At 39.5% G+C, this 19,019-nt stretch overlaps 3 protein-coding genes across 3 annotated transcripts in view; all 3 read left to right on the top strand.

Moving 5' to 3' along the window:
* The first annotated feature begins 9 nt into the window (after window positions 1–9).
* Window positions 10–19,019, top strand: part of LOC144470872 (GTP-binding protein Di-Ras2) — an 83,137-nt gene continuing 64,127 nt past the window's right edge. The window contains exon 1 of the mRNA XM_078182457.1: window positions 10–786. The gene's annotated coding sequence lies outside the window, so the exon portion shown is untranslated. The remainder of the gene's footprint in view (window positions 787–19,019) is intronic.
* Window positions 16,166–18,320, top strand: LOC144470974 (uncharacterized). Its single transcript, XM_078182593.1, has 2 exons — window positions 16,166–17,503; window positions 17,622–18,320. Exons 1-2 carry the CDS (start codon window positions 16,166–16,168, stop codon window positions 18,318–18,320), a joined length of 2,037 nt encoding a protein of 678 aa, XP_078038719.1.
* LOC144470972 (uncharacterized) lies at window positions 18,435–18,926 on the top strand. Its single transcript, XM_078182588.1, has one exon. The coding sequence runs from the start codon at window positions 18,435–18,437 to the stop codon at window positions 18,924–18,926; it is 492 nt and encodes a 163-aa protein (XP_078038714.1).

Here is a 19,019-nt window from a genome sequence, read left to right as displayed (position 1 = left end):
TTCCAACGTTTCTCCTGGAATAGTTTTCTGTTACCGACAAGAAGAACGTTCATACATTCTGCAGCAAATCGCTCGTGCAACAACGAGATCGTAATATTTTCAACATTGAATACAAAAAGACACCGTGCAGTCGACTGAACAGGTGCGCTGTCCAAGATGGTCTTTGCAGAATCGAGCACACGCGTGTTTTACCATCTGTCCTGTAAACGCTGAGGAATGGGACTCCGCTGTTGCAAGTTTTCTGGTAACGTATATACGAGTAACTGATCAGGTCCGTGCGGTATCAAAGAAATCTACCGATCCCATAGAGAAATTTCATGCTTGTGTCTATTTCGGGAACGATTACCGACAGAGGGAAAGAGAAAGGGAGGAAGCAAGAGAGAGAGAGAGAGAGAGAGAAAGGGAGAAAGAGGGAGAGAAAGAGAGCCAGCTTCAGAACGTATCGTCACGGAACAGAAAGTTGCCATTCCTTTCCAGCCACGATCGACCGTATTATCAGAAAATAAATAATGTTGCGCACGCTCGTTGAGGGCGGGTTGACGTTCGTAGTACGCGGCTAGTCGGACGGGCGGTTAGGGTAAATTGGGTGGTTGGGGTGGATGGGGCGGTTCGAGCATTCGGGTGGCGCTCACTCGGCCAACAGGAATCGCGAAGGAAATTCAGTGGCGTCTAGGCAGCGAGCGGAGTGCAATCTGTTCGCGTCTTGTTCGCGCGTCGCCGTTCCACGTTGCCGAAACGCTCGGCCGCTCGCAGCATCGACCGACGATCGTTCGCCGTTACTCCTCGGTGAGTTGTTTTCACAGCTTAAACATTTATTTCCTTCGAAAATCTCACCCGTCTCGTTCGAATTGTTCGCGCCGATCGTTCCCGAAGCGACGCGCGTATTTACGATCTCGAACGGAATCAATCGTTCCCGACGCCTAACGACTTGCGCTGATTCGAGCTCTCATCTGTTGCTCCGGAGAGGATGTTATTCCGTGATCGAAGAATCGGACGGTCTGTTCCTGCTTTGATGTTTTCAGTGGAGTCGCTCACTCAGTTCCAAGCAATTAAGCGCGAGCAAAATTGAAATTTCGAAGCGGATTAGGCAACTAAAGACTCGATCGTCGCGTCAACGAGGGCATAACTGTGTTATTAAAGGATACGGTAGAGGTATTTCGCTGCAAGGACAAGCCGGGGTGTGTTTGCCGAAAGAATTTGGTTGACTACGATTCGGGATATTTATCGTGATATCGTCGGCTTTGAAAGCTATGCGACTCTTCGGCTCTTGAGGTAAAACACGTTTTGTGGAAAAGACGTTCCTTTTGTCGCGAGAATCCGCGGCCTTCCAAGATATTTCATTTTCCCTCGTAAATAACTCGTTCCGAGGGGAGTCTCTTTTCTCTTTGTTTTCATCTTCTTCTTCGTCTTCGTCCCTCGCAGTAAGTCACCCTTCCTCTTTCAACTCGCATATTATTTTACGACCGCTCGCGTCGTTGCTTTCGAGTCGCGAAACTTTCTCTTCGGAATCCGGCGATACGATTACGCGGTGGATTTGCATCTCTGCTCCATACTCGCGCGTGTCTCCCTCGTTAACGAGACGCATGAAAGCGAACGGGAACAGATCGAGCGTCATTCCGACCGCCTACCTTCTTCACTTGCCCTTTTTCTACCTTGAAAGGAAATAATGTCTCCGGAAGCTTCTTCGGTTAAACGGAGAGCCGTTAATAGAACGTTTTTCCGATTAATCCCGCAGACGTATTTCCCGAAAACTTTCAAAGCTCAAAGGCCGTAGAATCGAAAGATTATGCGAGCCGAGCCGTTCGCCAGAACCATGTGATAATACTTTGGACTCGAAAGGCCACTACTACGCAATGATCGCCGCTTTTAACAGCTACGAGACTCATTCGCTTGTCGCTCCTCAGGATTGAATCTCCGCCGATCGAAACAATATATGTCCCTCGGTTTCGGCTCTTATACGGTACCATGTTTCTGTATTTGTGTGGTTTTTAGTTAAAACTTTATTTTTGAAAATGTCAACAATAGTAAGCCGTTCTTTCCATCAATTTGGCACAATTTTTAAGTATGCAGAAGAAACAATATGTTCTATACGTTTGACACTCAAAATTAATCTGTTCATAGATCGTCTTCATTGCACTAAAAAGTTCTTCTTGACTTTTTGGACACCAGATTAATACTTTTGTAAATTGTATTCACTTTTCCTGGGTTCAAAGTTAGTTCTTTTGTAAATCATATTCAACCTTTCCTGCTTTAAATTGATCCGTTTGTAGATCATATTTCATTTTCTTCCACTGCAAATTAACCTTTTCGTATATCATATTTACATTTTTGTTAAGAAATATAATCCTTCCATAAATAAGATTCATTTACAACAATTTGTAGAAAATTCTTATAAAATTAAAGAATTGAATAACTTCTAAATAAGTATCGAATATCAATGAAGATAAATTATTTGTGCTGGTATACTATTTTATACGAAGCATATAAATTCATATTTAATTTAAGAACTGACTGAAAGACTTAATTTTATATTAAACATGATTAAATAGTACCTGTAAAAGGGTTAATTTGTGGTGTAAGAAGACGAATACGGCCTACGAAATGGCTAATTCAGAGTGCAGAAAGCAGCATATGATCTACAAAAGAATTAATCTGGAGCACGGAGCCTGTGTATGGTTTTATTAAGTTTGAGTTAAAACTTTATTATATTGTATCTTTCTGATCCATAATGAAGCTACAAAGCTACGAATAACAAAATTGCTGTTAATTATGGTACTTTTAATATCGATTATTTTTGTTTCATAAAATCTGTATTAATACAATAATTGATACAATTTTATTGTAACAGTTTATCTGTTCCCAACGTTCTACAGTTGCACATTTACTTCCACACGTTACACACTTCTTTCGCAAATAATTATGTTCCAGTTCATGGTAAATGATTCGAAAAAATTCTCACTGATCGTACATACGGAATTTATAGGACAAATTGTACCATGCGTCTTTGCAATTTTAACGAATTTCCATTTCGTATCGATGTCGCTGGCGTGCGATGAGGAACAAAATTGTTTAGACAGGTATGTCTATACTACATCGTTTGTTTACCATTTTTTATAAAGCCGCACGTTCAGTGCACATTCTGTAACGACTGAAGTATGTTACACGAGCATATTTATATTAAAATTATATCATATATACATATACACGATCATGGTTTTAAGTTCTAACAGTTGAACAAACTGAATTTACTCTTTGGACTTGTTTCCATGCGTTGGGTCAATCCAACTCTATATTGCTTATTCAGAACACTATACAAACTTTGTACAAGGATTAATTATTTATCTTACCATCGCATTAATTTTTCACCGTTGCGATACTTCGATATTAAAGGACAGACGAAGCTGTAGAAATGGGGGATGGATTGCGAAAATTGTTGAGAAATGTCGACTAATCGCTGCATATCATAAGCTACGTGTAGAGTGAAAATTTTGCAAAATTGATTTCTGTGCGAACGAAATTACAAACAAAAGGTCTCATTGCTAGTTTAAACAAACTAATATAAATTCCAATCTAAATAGCAATATAAAAAATCTATCCTCAAAAATATAAATTATTAATAATAACAATGAAAAAATAAATAAAACATGTGAAATAAAATGTTGGTGTCCCAAGTATCGTAATCGAGAAAATAATTCCTGACATTTGATTGGTGTGTCTGACCACAACTTGGCTATTCTACTGTTCGTGACTACAATACTAATACCTAATGGCCTGGCAAATGTTTAATGCAGATCTTATCAGAAACGGAACTCGCTTGAAAAAAAGTGATATAATATACTCTTGATTTATTTATCTACGTACAGACTCCTCCCTTCTGATTGCAGCATCAAATCGAGGTCGTTTTGCTTTTTCGACGATTTTTCACATTAGTTTTCTTAGAAAACGAAATCTCGAAGGAAAATACCTCATAGCATACAGGGTGAATCATAAATATATATGTAAATACTTCGGAATAAAACAAGTAAAAAGCTTTATTTGAACATGATATTTATTAGTTTGTGAATTGCAAGTAGGCCGTGGATTTTATGCATTTAAAACTAAAATAAAAAGTGCTTGAACATACTGATCCTTACACAGTTCCTGATATTATAAACGCCTTTATTCAGTCATATTGGAGTTCGTAGGAGGTTTAGATAAATGAAATCTCATTATTGTTATATATAGAACAATATAGTCGTGTTTAGGGCTCGGTAGTTTCAGTCTTAATTTATATTTCCTACATTTCATGCCGAACCTGTATATTCTGCATGAAGATCTATAGGTAGATCTGTAGGTAGATTGCAATATGGATTACATGCGATAGGTGAAAATGTTTAGCTGCTTTTAATAATTATAATAAATTGAAAACGATATAACATTATCCTTTTGTTTCTCATATATTAATTTTTTTTATGTTCATGATTAATAAACTGTGGATTTTATGCATTTGTGACAAAAATAAGTGGAAGAAATGTAGGAGAACGTCTATTAACTGAATAAGGTGGTTCAAGAAAGAAAAGATTTTTTAGCTGGTTACAATCATATGATCGATGCAGACAAGTTTTGTCCACAAATTACAACTCAACTCGCGCCACTATACGCTGTCGTAGCATTGAATTACGTACTTGCTGAAAAAAGATCAGGTATTCCCTAAAAAGTTTGAGACCCATTTTACATCCCTTCTTGTAGAAGGAACACATTATTTTCTTGCATTCCGTATACAATTGTTTTGAAATGATTTCAAAAGGCAGGCACTATAAACATTTTCTTTGATTATCCGTAATTAGAAAGCTGAAGAATATTTTAGACATAACTTCATATCTTTCAAACTGTTTTAAACTCTGTACTATGGTATGTAAAGCATTCCTGGATTGTATGCGAATTGAACTAAAAATTCGTGTCTGTGTGTATATACAAATTCGTTATAGCAATTCACTTACTTCTTCAATGATGAATTCTAAAATATTTCTTCCTATATTCTGCATTCTATACGTGTACCAAAAATGTCTGACAATCTGGAAATATGAGATAGCTGAGGTCATTTCAAGTAACTTTTTCCTTTATAACAACTTTATTTTTAAGGTATTGTTAATGAGTTATTAACGAAAAACAGTGACCAATGAGAGGCGAGCTCGGGTGGCGCGAGGTGGCCGAGCCAACAAGCGGACGAAGCGCAGTTTTGCTTATTAGTTCAGTCGCCTTGCTTCATTCAATACTTGCCTCTCATTGGTCAGTGTTATTACAAATGAACTTAGGTATCTCCTATTTCCGTATTGTTAGACATTTTTGGGGCACCATGTATTTTGCGTCTATTTTATCCAGATATTTATGCGAAACAGGATTTTCTGAGATAATAACAATGTTGAATAAATATAAAGTCAAATGAAAATCTTGAGCCAAGTTTGCATTTAAAATTAACAAAACTTAAACCCAATATAAACATGCTGATTTCCCAAATTCAAATTCAACCATCTTTCTAAATTTTATAATTTGATTTTCATTATATCAACATTCTTCAACCGTTTAAAGTGGATTAATAGTTACTTTGTGTATAAAAAAAAACACGGGAAGAATGTTTAAGAACTCCTATTCTAGAGTATTGCGTTCACCTGTAGGTAGTCTTTCTTTCAAGGTACTGTAAGTATCTGTAATGGTTCAGAAGAATGCAAACTTCTGGCATCTATAGATGACTAGAAAAGTTTATCAGAAACGAATACGGTTTCACGGATTTCAATATAAACCTGGAAACTGCACGCCGATGAAAAATTTTGTCGATCATAGCGTAGATTGCGGTTGACCTAGCATATGCTGCGCAAACGATAGTTATCAAAATCTGCCGTAGCCAGAGGGTTAACGTGTAGATTAATCCCCGAAAGTATTGACATGTATTGCAGAGTCACACGATTTTTGGAAAATTCTGTATATCTCCATTAATCCCCCGACATATTCACACGTATGTACTTACCAATCCCCTTGTGCAGATTTCACACATTAAATTCATCCTCTTGCAAATCATATATGTACGTTTTAAAATTTATTGCATGTATATAACAATGAACTAAAAATACTTGTTTAAAAAACATTCCTTTGCGAAAGAATGTATTTGGTTAGAAGAAAAGATGAATGTAACTTCTATAGGATAAATTGTATTTGAAGAAAGATGTATATAACCTGCACGATGATGATTTCGGATTGCAATATCTGTATATAACTGATACAGTATGATCGATTTTTACATACTTCTATCAAAAAATTAAAAAGATTATGCATTATAAGCTAACCTATGAATCAATGATATAAGGTACTTATTGTCAGTGAAAAATTAATACAGTAATTGTTATCTAAATTTCACCCATCAATATACCTATTGCCTATCTAAACTATCGATTTCAAAAATTCTTCACTTTCCTTAAATCATCGTTATCATTGTGTGAAAAATCTAATTCCATCTATTAGATATTTCAGCAAGATAATACTGCTATTATTAACAATGTAATAACGATGGAATGTACATTATTATTTGCCCATGTATTACGGAAAATATTTTGAAACATGTAGTCTTTAGAAAACGCATAGAAAACCCTTTGTGATTTTATAATTGTATTAATATTACTGTAATATTTATAGATGAAATTTCAAATCTCTAAATTTGTTTCTCCATATAATAACAACCCCAGATCTATTTACACCAGGATTTTCGGTATACTCTGTACACCTGGCCACGAGTTTGGTAAGCACGAACTAGTAGTTGCGCTGTCTGACCAGAGCGAGACAGTTCTACTGTGAGGTTTCGTTGCGTGCTGCACTCACGTTCACAATGGCAATGGCGTCACTGGCGTTGCTCGAGCGGGGATCCGTAACGAAAAATTCGAACAGCAAACAAAGCTGCGTCAAAAAGGGCCGATCGATCGAATTGAAATGCGAAACATTTTTCAACGATCCAGAGTGAAAATGTTTGGCGAGTGAGGGAACGGCAAAGGGGAGGGAGTACAGTGCAAACGAGGATAGCACGGGTCGAGATGAGCTAGGCGAGGCGAGGCGAGGCGAGGCGAAGTGAGGCGAGGTGAAGCGTCCACGCGAATGCAGAACAGAGAAGGGAAGTCAGCTCGGCCGACGTAGAAATAGATCGGGCAACGGCACGTGTCTCGTCTTTGATCGTTTCACGGTAGATCGGCCATCCGATACGGCCTCGCGTTCGCGAATACCCGATCGGGTTCGATCGTCTGCCCTCAACCTATACAGAAACCGCGCGCGTACGCTCGAGTCGCGACCTTTTCCCTTCTTTCTGGCCTACGCTCTTGACAAGTTCCTTCATTTCTTCAGCCTACGAATAAAACGAAAACGAAATGCATGCTATTCCCTCAATACCCGGAAACATAGAAACCTGAAAACTTAAAGATCTGGAAACCTCTCATCCGGATAGTCTGGAAACTTGACAACTTAGCAATCTGAGGATTTGAATACCTAAAAATCTGAGAGTGTGAGGATTTGAAAACTTGATAGTTTGATCGTTTCAGAATTTGAAAACTTGAAAATCTGAAAATCTGAAAATCTGAAAACTAGACTCTCTGAAAATATAAGAATCTCAAAGTCTGAAAACCAGACTATAGGAAAAGCGGTATGTTTGAAAATCTAAAATTAGTAACATATCAGAAACCGGAGAACTCGAAAATTCGAAATTCCGAAAATATGAAAATCTGGGAATCTAATAACATGAGAACTTGTTCAAGTACTCCAGTTTGATATAACTTATTGCATTTTACGACTCATAGAACAGTAATACATTTGACATTTTTTTTTTTTTAAATATGTACAAATCTAATAATGTAAAAGTGATTTTGTAACGTGATATAACAATTTTTAGCAGTGCCTCATAGCTGTTATTTAACTTTCATATTGTTAGAACGTTTAGAGTTGATATTCGCTGCTTCACGTGTCAAATGTAGCTGGTTCTCGATAAATGTTGCCGTGACAAATATTAACGTTTCGACTGTTCGTTTCATTGCATAAATTCCGTTGATTTCGTTGCGTCGCCCCATGGTCATCGGCTCGATAGCGAACACGTTCAGAGCTGGATGGTCCTACGCGTTCTACGCGTGTACGTAATTGTTCGTGCGGAAATCAGGTGCTCGGTGTCCCGTAGATTTTTCGCCAACCGTCCGTGAAATTGTGCTGTCCAGTAAAAAAAAAAGAAAAAAAAGATGCTCGGATATTCATTATAAAGCGAACTTGTTGTCGCCTTTCAATGTCTCCTCCGCGACTCACCTCTGTTCACGGTTCGATCGAGAAACATGTGCGATCGTCGACAATCGTCGCTTGGGACATCTTTGTCCGTCACGTCGAATCGTTTCGCCAATCGAGATCGATCTGCTCTACGTCATACCTCTCCCCCATTTCCTCTGTTTTGCTTCTTCTCGCCTTTTTCTCTTCTTCTTCTTCTTATTGCTTTCTACTCGACGTTAGATTACATTTCGGAAGAAGAGGCGTTGATGGCGCCACCCTCCGTTCTTGAGAAAAAGTGGTAGGAAGAGAGAGGAGGGGGGGGGGAGGAGGTAACATAAAGAGAGAGATAGAAAGAGGAAGGAAAGGGGTGAAACAGGGAGAGCTAGAGTAAAAGAAAGAGAAAGGGAGAAGTAAATAGAGATAGAGGGGGAGAGAGAGATAGAGTCGTGATTGCGTTCTGGTAAACGCAGTGGGTATTCAGTTTCTTCGTTCCCGAACGGCGAATGAATCGTTCGATGGGAGGAGTCGAATATTCCATAAAAAACGCGACAGTCCAGGAGAAACGAATGACGAGGGCGTCGGTATCACGTTCGCTTTTCTCCAGTATTTTCTTTGGAATCCAGGCTGCTTGCTGTGTAGAGGATCGTTCGTCTTCTTTGTCCCGTTTTTAGGCAGAGGCGTGTCGAGGAGCACACAGACTATCGAAGCTAGACCCGGCAACGAACAGCTATCGAGTTCTTACTGAAATGCCTTTTTGCCAATGGGTATTTTTATTATTCTTATTGAATAACAAAAGCCTTCAGATTATGGAATGGTACGCGACACGGTGCAGTTTACGGCAGTCGGACCAGTTTGACCCAGCACGTAAACGTTTCTTATAATTTGTTTATCACTTAGGCGTTCTACTAAATGATGTGTAGTATTAATGTACATTGTCTTTTATGTGAAATTATTTGATCACACAGGGAGATTAGAAACAATAGAGGAATATTAAAAGTACGACACGAACGTAAATATACGTTTGATACACGTATACGATTTTTGATCTCTTTCATTATAATATTTCATACGATACTCTTGCTTGTAAAACTTTTTCAAATGACTCTTTACAAATATTACAGGAAGTAGAAATATACAAATATCGTTAATTTTTTATATAACTGACACTGAAGGTGTACAAGTTACGTAGGGTTTATGATTATTTATACCACTGTACACTCGACCACAACCACGTAAAAATAGATTCACATCCGTAGCTTGAAGAATAAAATTAAACCTACCGAGCAGTAGTGATGACTGGTGTGCAATGACTTACAGGAGTGGACAGATATAATTCGTTTAGAGTTTCTAAAGTATTAATTATAAAACGTCCCAATAATGTAATTTGGTGAATCGGTTTCCACGAAGAAGTGTCAAAATTTTGTAGTATTGTAAAATTGAGAACTATTATCTAAAAAAAGTCAAGTCATTTGATCCAGTTTGAAAAACATTGTTACATTTATAAGGTACATAAAACACTTTCACGGGCCATTGTACGTATACAAGGTGAGTCGTATAACTTGCACGCTCCAAATAACTTTTCAGTTGTACAGCTAATTAAAAAGTGTTAAAGACGATACTTGTAGAGTCTCAAGGGTTGAAGTGATGTCATAGTCACTTCTTTTTTACACATAGTGTGGTTTTCGAGACTTCAAGGTTATCATTCTTTTACTTAAGTGGAAAGGTATATTTTTTTTTATTACAGTTCGAAAGAGTATGAGAGGGAAAAGTACCAACCTATGTTGATCCTAACTTCAAGGGTTAATGTGATTTTATGATAAATCACCGGAGGATGTAAACTGGTTGGCATTATCGGCGAAATTATTTACTGGCTAAAATATGATTAACACTTAAATGTAAATTAACATAAGTTTATGATTGTCTATTTAAAATGACAAAAGATACCTTTCCTTTTAAAAAATGTACGTTGAAATTTCCAAAATTACGCTTATGTGCAGAAAATTTAAATATAACAATATCCCCTCCCCCTTAAAACTCTGCAATTTTTATACCTAACACTTATTAATTAGACATGCTGTGGCGCGCTAAGAGAATTGGAAATTTGGTGGAGCGAGGAGCGGGAAAAAGAGAGGGAAGACTGTTTCGTCCCGGACCCGCTAGTGGACTCATCAGTGAGGTATTTTTTAGCGGGCCCTACCTTAGACAGGGATAAGGGTAAGGACGGTTTCGGTTGTATACAAATCGGGACGGTTTTAGGTAGCTGCGGGAAAGGAATCCATCTGCTGGCGAATGGCGGAGGTAGTCGCCACAATGTCATTTCTAAGTTATTTGATATGTACAAGTTATATGACTCACCCTGTATAACAAAAATGGTGAAATGTCTAAGTTAATTCAATCTTCTAATTTTTACGCACGCAACGCGTGTCAGTCGCTTTAAATGCTCGGTAGATATAGCGTTCTTATCCCCTACATTTAATTTCTTTCTATACCATCTACTTACATTTTGAATAAATACATAAAGTCCGCAACCTGACCGATTGATATAATGCGGCTTAGATAATATGTACAAGCGAACATAGATTGATGGCTTATAAAAAATAAGGAAGATAAGTAGAATAAAACTTGTTCTCGAGAACATCGTAGCTGAGATTTCTGTACTGTGATATTTAGTTAAGTACCGGAAGAAGTTTGTATTTTTTTTCAATGGTGTAACTCGCAAATCGATCTTCGTTTTGATATTACCAAATGGGGCGCTGGATCCATTTAATAATTAAAATAGATTGTTATTTTCTGAAAAAATAATAATTCTAGAAATGTTTTGCAATAATGAATTATAAGGCTGATCTAAATATTAAAAGATAATTAGATATGAGATAATGTTAGACTTGATTTACGTATGTAATATGACCAAAGAGGGCAAATAACTGTGATCTAAAGTATTGTAATATAAAGTGAAAATATTAAGATTCAAAATGATATGCATTTTCATTTTGCAATGTAGTTGGTATAATTCTTCTGTGGATTTTAATTCGTTGTCTAGTAACCATGGATTTCGAAAAGTTGAAAATTCCAATTTCTGCTTTACAAATTTCAACTTGCAAACGCAGTAGTAAATGCAAGATGTATTTGTAAAACGTTACGGAGCTAATCAAATAATAGAAGTGACTGTACTTAGGATTCACTTCAATTACCTTATTAATCAAAAGTCTCTAACAGGAAATAAGGGGTTCTTTAGGTTCTTTGAAGAAATTTTTTCTGTTACAAAGAATTTTTCCGAGGCATTGTATAACGATCAACACTGATCAAAGATATGAGCTCGTCTGCTTTGAGCTAGCCGAGCCAACGAGTGGACGAATTTCAGTTCCGCTCATTGGTTCAGCCACCTCGCGTTATTGATATTCGTCTCTCGTTGGTTGTAGTTTTTGTTAATAACTCGTGAAAAAAGCCGTGATTTGAATTTTCGCAAAGGAAAAACTTACTTCAAATTGCCTTAGGAACCCTCCATTTTCAAATTGTTAGACATTTTTCGGGCAATCTGTAATTCTGAACTACGATAGCGACTTTTCTTGAATACACTGCGCATAATATACATGTTGTACCAGCACCCGGTAACATTTAGCGATCCGTTAGTTTGACAGATTTCGCAAACCTGTTGTTTAACACACGAATTCAAACATACGCAACGTGACACATTTGAGTGTGAAGAATCAATGGCAAGAAGAAAGCAACCCTAGCAAATCCATTTATTTGTTTTTCGAGAAATTTCAGAGATCCGCATTCATTTTTCCTGATATCTAATACGTGTAACTAATAATAATAAAATCTTTCTATAAACATGTTTTTGTTCTTTCTTATACATTAGCACCTTTTTAAAATATATACAGACATCTAATTTGAACGGAATACATTTTCAATCTTGACCTTTTCGAAAACGACATCTTAAACGAAAAAAATTTTAATTACACATTAAGTATTTTCATAAATAAATGAATTTAGGGAGGTATTTAACCCTTTGCACTCGGAGCCATTTTAACCGTAAATTTGAAATAATTTTTCTGGTTCTTGATATTTGCATTCTATTTAACAAAATAAATTTGTATGCATACAAAATTTATTCGTGTAACTCCTACCAATAGTTTTACTACTTGACAATTTTTTTAAATCTAATCCTTATTGTTGCAAAAATTATTTTGGAAAGAAAGAATAATTTTAGTGGTGCCTTAGAGTCACCACCCGGGTGCAAAGAGTTAATTTAATTTAACATTTAATTACTATTTGATTCAATAATAATTCTACGGGAGTCCTACAAAATAGGGCTACATAAATATATTTAGTTTGTTCTAATAAACGCTGTGGTCAGGCATGTTTAATTTTACGAGTTCGCGTGTAAGATTACAAAACTGTAGTTCTGAAACTATATCATTTGAGGATATGAAAGAAAGTATAAATTGATTTTTTTAGAAGTTGTCACTAGCATACCCTGTTAAATCAGCTAAAGTGATGCTGCACAGAGATTTTGACATCTGTATATTAAACTAACACACAACTTCGTAGAACGTTTCTCGCTAGGTCGTCGTAAATTAAATTAATAAACCATGCCTTACTTAAATTTTGCAGTTCTACAGTTCTGCAGTTTCAGACTTTAAAAAACTGAAGTATGGATCTGTTGATTTCAAAACGAAATGCACTAAGTAATCAAGTAACAGTTATACAATATGTACTTATAACTGAAACTAAAATTCATAGTGTTTTTATGACTGCCATTGCATGTCATTTAACATTAAACCTATCGTGCTGGTCGAAACGACCGGTTTCGTGTTTTCTTTTCTAATACTGCCAAAATTGTAAGAGAAAATCATTTTAGAGAAAATTATTGGATGATTTTGTCGATTTAATATCAATCGCTTTTAGTATTCGGCAAGTTTAGCATAATGAAAATGCAGGGAAATTGATGAATATATTCGCTACTATTCGCACAGAAATATCTTCTTAAGCATTAAGTGTAGACTCGGGTCCTACACATCATCGGTGTGTACATATACAACATCGGTGTACTCTTATCGGTGGGTGTATGGTAGATGTTCGAGGGTGTCCCAGAATCGCTCTAGGAGCATGGATATTGATCTTGATTTTCTGCCGATACTTTCGACGAGCCGAGGCATTGAAGTCACAGGTATTTTCCTTCGGAAGCCGTGGTGCACGTTTAGGGGACGACGTGTAACGAGCTTGGACGGAACGTCCGTGGATAACGAGTGGGCCAAAATAACGATCCGTTCGGACACCGAGGAGCCGATCCTCGTAAAACTACACCATTTCTAGTCTGCGGGTCGTCTCCTTTCAAGATCGTGAATTTTCATGCGAAGCGAAGTTCGCGAACGATGCACGCTGGGTCGATTCAAGGCCAATGCGTAGCGACCCAAGTTTCGAAGACTTTTGTGCGATCGTCTAAAGCAGTGCTCGGAATTAAACCAGCACGCAACGTTTAGATCATAAAAGCTATGTCTCCTGTTTCTCATCGCACGTCTCGTTTCTCGATGATCGTCTAAATGCTGCACATACAAACACACATAAAGCAACAGGCACACAAACGCCTGAGGTGATTTGAGCCGAAAGCGGCAACCAAGGGGCGCGAGATGCCCGAGGAGGTGTAGTTCTCGCGATCCGAATGTTGCGTGCTGTTAATTCCGTGCCCTAGCCTAGAGAATACAACCGATACTCAGCCGATGCCAAGAGGTTTGTTGCGGTCGGTGGTTGTTGCTCGGGCACTTTTATCGAAAAACTACGCGACGCGATGAGAAAGAGGCAACGAAGCGAGGATTAACGTCGAACGGATAGTCGGCCAAGCGAGCGAGCGAGCAACCTGGAAAGCTCGCAGCATGATAAATCCATTCGAACGGTATCTGGGTAGACACCAGCTTGCGAGCTAGGCACACTAGCCTAGCTCCTTCGTGTTCTCATTCTCGTGTGTTCCTAATCGTACTTGTGGTCGAAAGCGGGGTCTTCTATAGAAATGTAAAATATCGATGTCGTATTGGTGACGGACTAAAATATTAATATACCCTTTAGAACGCAAAACCTTTTCCAAAATTGCACTTAAACTTTTTCGTTAGTGTTAGAGGGATTAATTTGCCATACAATGACTTAAGTAATTCAATTTAATTTTGCAATTACCTAAAACGACGAAAAAAAAAGTATTTTACCTCCCTAACTCTTTCATCAGAGTCTGTAACTAAAATTTAAAACATTCGTTTTGAAGATCTCGGTAATTACGCTTGTCGTGCGTGTTGGATTTTTATAGAAATCAGTTTGACCTTGATCTGACTTGTAAGCAATTAAAGGTTTCGAAAATGCAGTTTTATCACTTTCTGAAATGTCAGAAATTTGCAGCTCTTTAAATATTTCAGAGCCTGTAACCTAATTTCGCGTTAACCGATATGGATAAAATGTTCGACACGCATGTAAGTAGCGAAATCAACAAGATGCAGTGTTGAAAGTTTAATTCTTCATTCAAATAAGTGAGTTAAGAAATATGAGTTTTTTTTTAAATTTTGTTGCCACTTCAACCAATCTTAATTCTTGCAAAAAATATTTTTTATAACTCTTTAATAAACTAAATACTCTGACATTGAAAAACGATTTAAGTCATTTGGTCCAATGTTTTAAAATTTATTCCGTGTTAAACAGAGTTCTCATCAATAACATTATTTAATAATTTATGATAATCGTTTAGATTTCTCTTAGTATATCATAGTAGTTGAACATTCTTTTAACGACTTTTGATAGATAAAATGTTGAAGCAAAAGAGAATGTGATAATTTAAACATACGCAGTGTTGAGGATTGCTGAGCGAGGGTTTTATGGCGGGGGGCCATGTGCTTGGGACTTTCGGAATCGGCCAGGGTATGGGCCTGTCACCCGCTTCTTTAGAAAATAGTTTGCGATTGTTCCAAGGCACATGGTCGACACTCTTGGCTATTAGCGATATTGCCCTGCCATAAACACGGGTCCCTATGCCCATAGCGCGGCGCGAATCGCGGAAAACGGCACGTTCTGGGACAACGGGCAATTAGGGGAATGGGATGCAGATGTCGGCAATTTTCCAGGCCCACGCGCGACCGGGAACTCCCTGGCAAACGTTGCGGCACTGCCCCTTCCTAGGTCCCAGACGTTGTCTTTTGGGCTTGTCGCGATTGGGCAGCTTCCTCAACACCCACCCCTAACTTGCAAGAGTAGGGCGAACCGAGGTGACGTTATCGGCGAACCTCGATTCGCACGTCAGATACATTTCGGAGTCAAAGGCAATACGTAAAATAGATTGATACATTTTGGAAGCCAGATACAGTTTGGAATCAGACACAATACGTAAAATAGACATAGCCACAAACTCGTAGACAACTAGTAATTTGTAACAATCTGGAACGCATTCCATGTATCTCCACCGGGAGTGTAAATATATTTGTTGCTAACATTCACGGTGTCAAGTTGTTCTCCTATCTTGCGGACCCCGAGCGCCACATTTGGTCCTTCGAGCCGGATATCTTTGAACGAGCAACAACATTTGGTCGGATAGTGTGTGTGAAAGGTTCCACATCGAACGTGACATTTTTGGAAGACTTGGCCGTCGACTTGTACATCCAGTGAGGCGCCTGTGTGTGAGGACTTGACTCAACACCCCCCTGGACGTGATAGCAGCAAGCGGCGCGCATCTTCAAGGGTTGCATCAATCATCGCACTTTTGGATTCCCTGCCACGGAAAGGTAGCTGTCTGGAATCATCGTTGCTGGCTGGGCACGACGACCACATTGAGAGACGGGCTACGGAACCTGCTTGGAAACGCCGATACAACCCTATCCTTTCGTAAGTCTTTTCCTTTGTTTCATTTGTGTTTATACCGTGCTACATCATGGAAGCCTCTAAATCGCTAGTTGCCGAGCGCGGAGCCGTGAAGGCAAAGTTAACAGTTTTCAAAAGATTTGTCGAGTCAGCGGACGTGCAATCGGATACGGTGGCATTCGAAAAACGCGTTCGGGCAAATGAAGACCTTTTTCAGAGATTCGATCGAATACAATCGCAAATAGAGGCATCGGTACTGGACACTCCTAACGAGGAGGTCCAGCTCGCGGAGCGCGAACAATTCGAAGATAGTTATTTTAGAACCCTTTCAAAGGCGGAAACTAGATTGGCCCAGGCGCGAGGCCTGGAGCCTGGGACGGCGAATCGCGCTTCCCCAGCTCCATCAGACTCTAATATGACGCGTCTGCCGGTCATAAAACTTCCTAATTTTAGTGGTGACTTCAGTCAATGGATTCGCTTTCGAGACACGTTCGTTTCCTTGGTCCATGATTCGGAGAGACTGTCCGACATGGACAAATTTAACTATTTAGTTTCGGCGCTGTCGGGGCCTGCTGCCCAAATCATCGAATCCTATAGCGTCTCGGAAGCGAACTATAAATTAGCTTGGGAACGATTGAAGGAGCGGTTTGATGACCCGAAGAATCTAATATCGCATCATGTTACCGCAATTTTAGACCTAGAGCCAGCCAAAAAGAAAAATGGCACTTCTCTTATAAAATTTATTGATACAGCGGTCAATAACGTACGGGCTTTGCAAAAAATCCTAGATCCGTCGGACTTGTGCGAGGCTATCATTAATGGGGTTATTTCGAGGAAATTGGACAGCCTCTCCCTGGATGAATGGGAGAAGCGTGTTATGGATTCGCCCACCATGCCTGCGTTCCGCGATTTGTCAAAATTCTTGGAGCAACGAGCTCAATATCTAACGCGCAAAAATTCCGATGGGCCGTCCGAAGGCCATTCACCGGTGGAATCACAGAGATCCACCAAACCGCGTGAAAAATACGACAAACCATATTACGTGGCGTCCCATGTCGCAAACAAAGAAAGTAGTAAATGTGTCCTATGCGGTGATGAGCACATGCTCCAATATTGTTGCAGATTCTTGGCCATGTCTTTCTCTGAAAGGCATGAAACGGTGAAACGCGCGCGAATGTGTTTTAATTGTCTCCGACCAGGGCATAGTGTCAAGGCGTGCAATAGTTCTAAATGTCGAAAATGCGGTAAGATGCATCACACCTTGTTGCACAAGGAGATCGCATCTCCCCCCTTAGTCGTTGAGCATGATTCAAATGATCTTGAAACTCTCCCGCCACCCACCACTCATATCGCGCAATCTTGCATGGCAAGGGATGATCTCGAAGGCGCGATCCTTTCGACCGCGCTAGTAACAATTGTTGATCAGAGGGGGGGTACCTCACAAATGTCGCGCTTTATTAGATGCGGGCTCGCAAGCCAACTTTATAACCGAAGAATGCTGCAAGCGCATTGGTTTATCTCTCCAGGCCGTCGAGACCATGGTCGGTGGTCTAGGACGCGCAAAAAGGCCGATTCGCTCATCTACCCAGGTAGAAGTTGTGTCCCGTTCAGGAGGTTTTAAACGGAAAATCTCGTGCTTAGTGTTAGAAACTATTACGGAGGAAATGCCTAACGTTCCTCTGAATAAAATCAAATTAACGATACCTAGGGGAGTGGTACCAGCCGATCCAGGGTTTCAAACGGCCGGTAGAATCGATCTATTAATTGGGGCAGGTCTATTCTGGGACCTGTTATGCATCGGGCAAATTAAGGTCGGTTTAGGCAATTTGTTGTGGCAGAAGACAAAGCTCGGATGGGTCCTAGGCGGCAGCCTCCCATGGTCAAAATCGCAGGGCAATCTGAAATCCTTTCACTCTTGTCACGCCATAACGAATAGAAAACTAGGGAATTCCATATCGCGGTTTTGGAAAATGGAAGAAATTAGCGCTCCCGCGAGCAAGCTTATTGCCCACGAACCGTGTGAATTGAGGTTTAAGCAAAATACAAAGCGCGATGAAACAGGACGGTTTACTGTAGCTATACCGTTTAGTGAACAAGTTCTTCATTCAGGAAAATCTCGCACGCAAGCGGCGCGTCGTCTGGTTAGTTCGGAAGGGAAGCTGAGGAAAAACCCGGATCTTCGAACAAAATATAGCAAATTTCTAGCTCGAGAGCGGATAAAATAGCATTTTATACTGCCACGTACACCGCATTTTGGAGGATTGTGGGAACGAGGGGTCCGTTCAATAAAGGCTCACCTAAAAAGGGTTGTAGGTGACCAGAAGCGAACACACGCTGAGATGTACACGGTGTTAGCACAGATTGAAGCATCCCTCAATTCCCGTCCGCTCCATCCTCTCTCCATAGATCCCTCTGATCTGAATCCGTTAACCCCAGGTCACTTTCTTGTGGGTCAAGCTTTGACGGCCTTTTCGGAGGCCGACCTTACTAATGATAGACAGAACCGATTGAGTAAATTTCAGCCGACACAGCAGATGGTCCAGCATTTTTGGAAACGCTGGCAGCGGGCATATCTACACGGCCTGCAGCAGCGATCAAAATGGAACATTGGATCTCCCGATGTACCAAGCGTTGGGGCCATGGTGCTAGCGAAGGAGGACAACCTCCCTCCGATGAAGTGGGCTTTGGGACGCATCTTGAAGTTACACACGGGCAAGGATGGAATCGCCAAAGTGGTGGTTCTTCGCATGGCCTACGGGACCTACAAGAGGCCAGTCACGAAGATCAGCCTCCTGCCCGACACTCACGACCATTTACACTTAGAAACCTAACTATCTTTGTGATCATTTTGAATTGTCTACCGTAAATGTTTGGTGTTTCGTGAACCATAGCGTTGTATATATTCATTTGCGTCACCTTAGCTA

The sequence above is a fragment of the Augochlora pura genome, chromosome 6 (genome assembly GCF_028453695.1).
Source record: "Augochlora pura isolate Apur16 chromosome 6, APUR_v2.2.1, whole genome shotgun sequence".
In the NCBI taxonomy this organism is placed as follows: domain Eukaryota; kingdom Metazoa; phylum Arthropoda; class Insecta; order Hymenoptera; family Halictidae; genus Augochlora; species Augochlora pura.
The sequence above is the reverse complement of the archived record's forward strand: the minus strand, read 5'-3'. Positions and strand labels throughout refer to the sequence as shown.